We start from the raw sequence: 8,472 nt of genomic DNA on the forward strand, positions 1-8,472 counted from the left end.
TAGGCTTACTTGTAAGCCAGTAGTATGAATAAATAAAAAAAAGAACAAAAAATGCAAAATCTGCTTCGATCAGGCACTAGATCTAAGCATCCTCTTCCATTTAAAAGCAGTTGCACGGAGATCAACCAAATTTTCGCTGCGCTACGGGAGTTGAAAAATGTATCGGGATTCCCATAGAGCGTCGGTGGTGATGCACCGCCTTAAACCCGATCAGTCGCGACTGCAATGCCTGATGTGACTGACACCCCTGGCACTTGCACGGCTGAACGTGCCACGACGAAATAAAATTTAACATCAGCAATGCCCAGAGAGAAATTGTCAGAGATGAGTATAATTTTCTTTTTGCACTGAGAAGATACTGTGGGACGAGTCTGTAAGCGATCTCGGGAGAATGCTGTAGCACTTCTTTTGCTTGTTATCTCTTTCCTGCAGAATTTCATGGATTTGTAAATCTGAATTTGCGGAAATGTTAATTTTCCATTGCAGAGAGCTAGGGGCTTTACTTATGGTGCATATTGTGTCACATAATGTGTTTCTTCCGCTGTAGGTCAAGCTCCATTTCCATGGGTCATTGCGGCAGGTGTAGGTGCAGCAGTGCTTGTGCTATGTATTGTGGCCGTAGTGTGTCTATTGTGTCGCCGCCGCCACCGCCGCCCTACTGGCTATCGGCGACAGATCAGGAAACCCAGTGCGTCAGACTCTCACACGCAAAATGAAGTGGCACACCTGCACAAGCCTTACCCAGTCACGAGCCTATAGGACATTGTGATAATGAACAGCTGTGTGACCCTCAACTCAAATGGATCGTATTTAGAGCCTTGTGTTTTAGGGTTAAAGCCAGCAGAAGCCGTTTTTATCCCCCGATTTGCATAATCATCACTTAGGGTAAACTACGAAAACCTTTGAAAATTAACTTGCAAAAGTGCAAAGTCAGATGCCAATACAGGCACTGGCGAACGCTAAGCGCTGCGCATCCAACACAGCTGCTCGGCATCCCATGTTAATCTTAAATGCAAGACACTCTCTTTATTTTCCACCTGAAAATTTGCTCATTCACTCGATGTACAGTAAAACTTGTGTATAACGATATCAACGGTATTCGCGGATTTGATCATTATACGAGGAATATTGTAAAAGAAGGGCTATTTAAAAAAGTGCCCTATCAAGAAAATGGTGTGTCACCCTGCTAGTAAAAAAAAAAAGGAGGAAAGAAAAGAGAGACAGTCAGAAGCCACAGGAAAATTCAGCACTTAATTTGAAGTAACTTGTTATTGACCATAGCAACGTCACATTTTAAAAGCGTTCAGCTGGGACAAGTACTGTGCAGAGAGATCATGCTGCATAATGAAACTTTTATGTGCACCAATAACACAAAGTGCCACTGCACATGTATGTCTACGGCAAATTATCTTCCTCTCTACCGGAGGTTTTGTTACTGTTCATCTCATCCATTGGTACCTCACGCATGATTGCGTTGTCCGTCATGAGCTCTGTGTCTAACAAATCGTCGTCTGCGCTGACGTAATCGTATAATGAAGTGCGTCTGTCAACTGGGTTGACTCTATGGATGGTTGTCGAAGACATTATGTCTCATGATCATGAGATTCGTCGTCCTCATTAGTGACTGTGTTGAACGCAGGCACATCTCCCTCAGGCGGAACAAAGCCACGTTTCAGGAAGCAGTTTCTTATCGTCGTCCAACGCACGTCATGCCATGCCGTGTACAGAAACTGAACAGCCACCAGTGGCATTACTTCATTATTCAGACAGACCTCGTTCTCTTTACGCACTTGCACCTGTCAGTGCGGAAGATTATGCGGTCAACAACGTAACATCTGTACAGAACTTTTGTTTTGTGTTGTCTGTACAGAACATTTGCAAGGATCCTCAGTCCATCGGTTGAAGCCCTGTGGTAGTGTTCAGTGGCAGAAAAAGAAGTTCCACTACGGTCAAATGAACTTCTACATGATGAGCAGTACAATTGTGATGAACTAGCAGGAACTTCCTTTGCTTCCTGCGCATGTCAACGTCAAACTCTTCAAGCCGCTAACTGAACAGTGTGCGTATCATCCAGGCCTTCTGATTGTGGCAGTAACGAACAGGGATTCGTAAATCCACGGGCTTTCTCTGCTTCCCAATCACTAAAGGTTTCTCTCGTTGCTGCCGTCCATATTTGAGCTTCCCCTCCCAAAAAAGGCACGGTAATCCGTACTTTGCTGTGCTTGACCCTGCACAATCTCCCCCTTCAAATGCATGGGTACTCGGAGGTAGGAGCTGGTAGAAAAGTCTCATCGCCGTTGTATACGTCTTTCTCTTTGTACCTTTGAAAAATATCCTGGAGGTGCTCTTGTAGATGTGCCTCCCTACCGCAATTGTCCACTGAAGCACTTTCGTGCACAATTCCATACTGCTCCTTAAACCTCTGCAGCCATCCTCCGCAGGTTATGAAGTTTTCATTATCGAGTAGGAAGGCAAACTGCCTGGCTTTCGCGGTAAGCTCGAGGCTGGGACATTGCGGGAACGTGCATCCACAATCCTTTTGTAAAGTGCTTCTTCAAGAGATAAACTGATGTTCTGAGGCTGGAACAACATAGAAGGGACAGATACAAACAAAGCCTCAAGCTGGCTAACCTTTTCAGTGACTTTCATCTTTCATCGTTGCTTCTTCAACTTTGCGTACACACGCTCATGAATCCTCGCTTGAACGCATGAACGCTTCGCAGTTGCATTGTCACTGGTAGCTTGCTCGCTCAGTTCCTCTCCGGTCTTCAAGATTGTGGAGACTGCAAAAGTCTGTGCTGCTGACCAATGCACGTCATTTTCGCCTCACAGTGATGCCCATCGATAATTACCAGGTCAGTTGCTTTGCGTTTGTTCGGCTGGTGTGCATTCATTGACGGCGGGCAGTACCGATAATGTGCTAAGGCTCAACTGAACAAGAGTTGCTCTGCAGGTTATCGAAGCAGAAACTGACAGTCACCAGGGAAAACAAAAACGCTAAAACCCCATGAAACGGGTTGCAAGGGTATGAAGTGGTCAGCCTCCTGGTGTCCCCATTCTTCTTGTGTCCTCGCATTCACGAAACAATTGAACGTGCGAGCATCCACGTGGCGCGAAAGTTATGCGAGGGGAAAAGCGTCTGATACCACTGTATGAGTACTCGAAATGGCGATCTCCATTGCTATCTGCATGTTGTTTATCCATAGAAACAATGCACATTTTGACAGTAAAAGCATGAACCATCGCTCTACGAGGGATATCATTACGAGGTATCGTTATCCCCGGGTTTTACCGTATAACCTTATTGGTCAGATTTTACCCTATTTTACTGTTTCTGAAATAAAAACCAATTCTTACCCTCCTCCCCCCAATTTTCAACCCGAAAACACAAGGTCCTAATTATATTCAGAGCCTGAAGTTTTAGGGTTTCACCCGTTTCTTCCCTGAATTTGCACCCCATATTGAAGGCTGCCTCTTTAAGGTGAAACCAGCTTTTTACTTGAAAATTGCCCTCACTAAACGCCTGTAGGAATGAAGACTAGCTTGTTTGGCAGCAAGCACAGTTACATCACCGTTTGCACCAAAACAGTATGGTTCGTTTGAGTAATAGAGCCCGATTTCTCCCTGAATCTCGCATACTGGAAGTTTTCCCACCCGAATTCGCATGAATTTTGAGCACATGTTGATTTCCCCGATTTTTACCCCCCGAATTGGGGGAAAAATATGTCCCGAAAACTTCAGGCTCTAATTATATATTACATTTATGTGCCTCACTTTGTGCCTTCAATTGTATTGCTGTACGATAGTTTATACTGAGGGCACAATAGGTATTCTGAGCTCTCCTTTTTTTCACAAAGCCTTCTAGATTTTGTTCCAGAGATTCTCAACTGGCCTCAGTGGATCGGTTGGTAGCGTGTCCGCCTCCTGATCCCAGGGTTGCTGGGTAAAACCTGGCCGAGGACCGCCAGCAACTTGGTGGCAAGGTACAAGTTGCTTAGGCACGCCGTCTTCCGCGAGGGACGTTAAATACGGTGTGCCGTGTGCAGAGATTTTCGTGCACGTTAAAGAACCCTCAGGTGGGCAAAATTAATCCACAGACCAACCACTGTGGCGTCGCACGTCATCATAGTTGTTTCACGATGTAAAGCGATGAATTATTTTACAAGATTCTCGATATCCAGACATGTGAGTCACGCAAGTGTGATACCTAGTCATGTATTGCTCTTTTCTTTGAGCACTACTATAGAAGTCCTCTATTTTGTTTCACACCCAACTGGTTTTCCGTGCGCCCTGAAAAGCCCAAGTTTGAGATTGAAATAACATTGACACACACCTTTTGTGGACCCGTCAAGCGTGACACAAATTATGCCACACTGGCTTGACTACCTGTAACTGTAACAAAGGGCATCTTGCGGACAGACAGAACATGCAAGCTGAACAAGTATCCTAGCAGGTATCCCAGGTCTCCGTTTGACACGGAAAATGCGGATTTCGAGTTTGGTCACGAAAAAATGAATTTTGTTTATCGTTGTAGATGAAAATAGTGCTGCCCACTTTGTCATGTATCTTGGACCATTCCCTCACTAAAGCATGTGGCGGTTCATAGCAGCCAATTGTAAGCTCGCAAGATAACAACAGTACATTCTCCAAATATACACAAGACCCTTTTGCTGATACAGAACAACCCCAAACTTACATGCTTTAGCACTCCCTCTCTCTCAAATTGCAATACATTTGTTTCACGTCCCCAGTCTGCTCTTAAAGAGGAAGATGCAGCTGGGTTGCTATAGGTCAACTGTAACAACGTCGCATTGCAGACAGGCAGACAGACAGTTTGTGTACAAATTATGAGAACCAGAGAGCGGCAACAGTTTTCTGCTTCGTAGGGATAAGTGCCACTTCAGGGGGCATGTAATGGTCTCTATATGAAGCCTGAAAAAATGTAATCTGACCACATTGAAGTCTGATTTTATTACCGTCTGTGTGGAAAGTTGCGACAGAGTGAAATTATTATTGCCTGCGTGGGGCATCAGTCATGGAAAAATGCGAAATTGCCAGTAGTTTAGTGTGGAATTGGAATATTTTTGCTGCCGTAAACTAGGATCTCTGAAACAGAGATGGCACTGCCCTGAAAATGAGGCAGGCGACATCTAGTGAACATGATACATGTAAATTAACCAAGCTGAGGCCTATGCTTTTAGACATTGGAGGTTTTGTGTTTGTTGGTGTGACAGCCTCAGCATGGGTAAGTCATGTTCAGAAATTTAAATTTTCCACTGATATGTTCATTCATGTATGCAGAAGACGTGATGTCACAGACTGGAAACCGAAGGAACCAGCTTTTTCGATGTGCTAGATTGAAAGCTCTCTTGGGCATTAAGCCCTCTTGGGCATTAAGCTTGCGCACTGCACTCCTTTTTGTGCAAATATGTATTCCAGGGCTTGTAATTCTAGTGTCTACCCTTCCTGACATATTTTATTTTCAAACCCTTCCATACTCCTTTAAGTATCAAAGACCAACACTGTTTTCGACCAGCAGCGTGCAAGTAGCTTTATTGTGTACATTTCTGGAAATGATGGTGCTCAGTTAATGCAGCTTCACTCGGAACTCTATTGACGCATACTTCTGGTTCTACACACAAAAATTTCTGCACACAAGAAAAGAGAGTGTGGCACTTGACATGGAAAACTGCATTAATCCTACCAGTGACCACACCAGACAAGGTACTGTATAGCAGTGATGTCACCCACCATATAAGTATTGTTACCCTAGCAAACTGAAACAAACACAAGTTTGGAGCATTCTTGAAATTTTACTCGACCTAAGATTTCACCTTAAAGCGATATGAGCATGAAGCAGCGCGGTGCCTTCCGCCTCTGCTATGAATTTTGGTTCCCGTGAATCATGTTCTTGAGGCAATTATGCTAATGAATGCAAAATATTTTCCACACAGGGAAAGATACTTGAGCAGTATTTTCTATCTTCTTGTATTGTACAGTATGAGTTTTGAATCACTATGGACTAAAAAGTGATATTTATTTTACTTTGTATGATAAATGAACCTTGCTCAACAGCTCCGTACGCAAGATATAGATGCCATCAGTGAACATTACGCACTTATACAAATTTTCGAAAGAAGCGGCGAAACTCCATAGATTTGGATTCTCCAGGAGTAGTTTGTCGCCATGAGCAATGTTGCCAGATGCATTGCCAGATTGAGCACCACATGACGTCATATTCCAGAAAACTTGAAATTAATTTTACGATACTTCCGCTTCACGTAGGGGAACCATGTTGTTAGAGATTACTGTGTGGGGTGCTTAGATTGCAATGGCACAAATTTGGTAGGGTGTCTCAAGACACGAGAGTTAGTCCGCAGTGGCGTTTTAAAGGGGAAGTGACACTGCCTCAAGTTTGGTTGCATAAATGTAAATGATGGTTATTTACATCGATGTGAACCTGCATTCCAATTTTTACGGCAAAAGGAGTAATAAGAAGCATAGAAAATTGGCACTGCAAAACTGCGAATACCGAAACTCACCTGACGTCAACGTCACTGTGAGCAGCTCCACCAGTGAAGGGGTGTTGGAGAAACCAGGCGCTCATGAGAACCAGTAGGTAGGGTGGAGGATCTTGCTCCTTGATGCCAGGACAAATTGCGAATATTTGAGTGAGCACAACACGCAGAAAAATTATAATTTTTTGTTGTGTACTGTGGCATGCAGTGCAATACACCCATGATGCAATGAACCACATCTATCGAGTTGCCACAACCCCCTTTAAACAACAGGGCATATCCTCTCCGGGTATTTCATGGAGATGTGAAATTTGCATTGTATTTTGTGTAAGTTTACCATAGAGTTGAATGTATCGAATTTTGTATTCCAAATGGTAGTTTTGCACACTGTTCCCTTTTGTTGTGTTGTGTCCATGGGTGTCACCTAGCACAACAACAACTGGACAAATAATGTGTCTATCAAAGTAATGCCGATCTGCCAGTGCCTTCACTGCGCTTGTGCGTTGAACAGTACATAGCTTTGGACGGCGTTGCATTAGATTCTGGTTTATGGCAGAGTCTGCTGATCTCGAACCCATTCTGCTGGCTTACAGTATGCGTAGAAAACTGTGTGGATTTGTTGTTTGTCCTTTGTACTGACCTGTACATTTGTCCAGGTGCTGCTATGTGGCTGTAATGTATAGGCAAACTTTTCTAATGGTTTTCTTTTGTAATTCGAGAGAAGAGAAGCATTTGAAATGGATTTATATTCACCAATGTGAAAATGAAAAAAAAGTGTTGCTGTGTTCTATAAATAGCTGCTTTTCAAGTAAGTTGCAAACGAGTAATAAAATATGAAAGTGCAATACAGTCGCAGACCTATTTTTCGGACATGCTCGATTATACGGACGCGGGCCCCAATGAGTTAATGGGGTCGGATCCAAAATGTCGGACGCCGTACAGCCCCGTCACTCGAGATTTCACACCAGCCAGCTCACCTCGTGCGCATGACGCAATGCGAAGGTCAAGGAATTGCGCATTACTGATCTCTTACTTATGACCCACTTTAACTGGACCTGTAATAAGGAGTGAAACAGGTCAAAAGGGGACAATGTCCCCCTTTCCACATCGGGAAACGGGCAACCGCTGCACCAATGGCGATTTTGTCTCAAGTTTCGCGTGTGTGATCTTCCGTTCATTTCATCCCGGATGCGGGAACTGTCATATACGTCGAATCGTCGTCGTTAGTAGAATCAAGACAATACGAATCTCTCGATCGGGACGCTGGAAAATATTTCGTATCATCCGAAATTCGTATGACAAGAACCAAACCAGATATAAAAATTCATGCAAGAAATTGCCATAAGAAAAACAACGCACTACACGCGCTCTTTGATTTTCAATGCGCGCATCCGGTAGGAGGTTATTCCAGGCGGTAGGTGGATGCTGCCTGCTTTACGAGGCGAAAGGAACCAACTTAGTGCTCTAATATCGGCCTATGTGCTTGTTTACCACCGCTCATACCACGATATTCCTTGCCTGCACGCTATAGGCATGTTCGGCTGGAGTTTCGGGGGGCGACGGCAGCGCTGCTTTTCTCCCCTGGTGGGCCAGTCTTGCAACTCTGCTAAGTACACTCGTATTCGCTTCGGCTACAGTCGCACGTGTTGGTTCAAGTTTTTCGCTTAATCACTATCGTTCGTGCCACAAGCGTTCGTAGGAACAACATTAGTACCTTTATTCTCACTATAAGGGGGGATACACTCTTAAGTGGCTTGTGGGTATCATTCCCAATGGCATGATTGCGTTTGTTTCTGAGCCCTATGGGGGACGGCACTCAAATTCCCTCATAACAAGGCAGTCTGGTTTTCTCACACATGTTCTGCCTGGTAATGAGCGACAAGGGTTTCCCAGAGATAAAAACTATAATGGATGGGAGCTGTTCTCCTGATGCCACCATTCAACACTGGGGGAG

General features: G+C 44.3%; 1 protein-coding gene across 5 annotated transcripts in view; it reads left to right on the top strand.

Moving 5' to 3' along the window:
• LOC135396452 (P-selectin-like) overlaps positions 1 to 7,363 on the top strand; it is a 42,921-nt gene extending 35,558 nt beyond the window's left edge. For all 5 annotated transcript variants that reach the window (XM_064627423.1, XM_064627422.1, XM_064627427.1 and 2 more), the window contains one exon: positions 548 to 7,363. In XM_064627423.1, coding sequence (XP_064483493.1) covers positions 548 to 759 — 212 coding nt within the window. In that variant the 3' untranslated portion in view covers positions 760 to 7,363. The remainder of the gene's footprint in view (positions 1 to 547) is intronic.
• Positions 7,364 to 8,472: the final 1,109 nt, after the last annotated feature.

This window comes from Ornithodoros turicata, chromosome 6 (genome assembly GCF_037126465.1).
Source record: "Ornithodoros turicata isolate Travis chromosome 6, ASM3712646v1, whole genome shotgun sequence".
Classification (NCBI taxonomy): Eukaryota; Metazoa; Arthropoda; class Arachnida; order Ixodida; family Argasidae; genus Ornithodoros; species Ornithodoros turicata.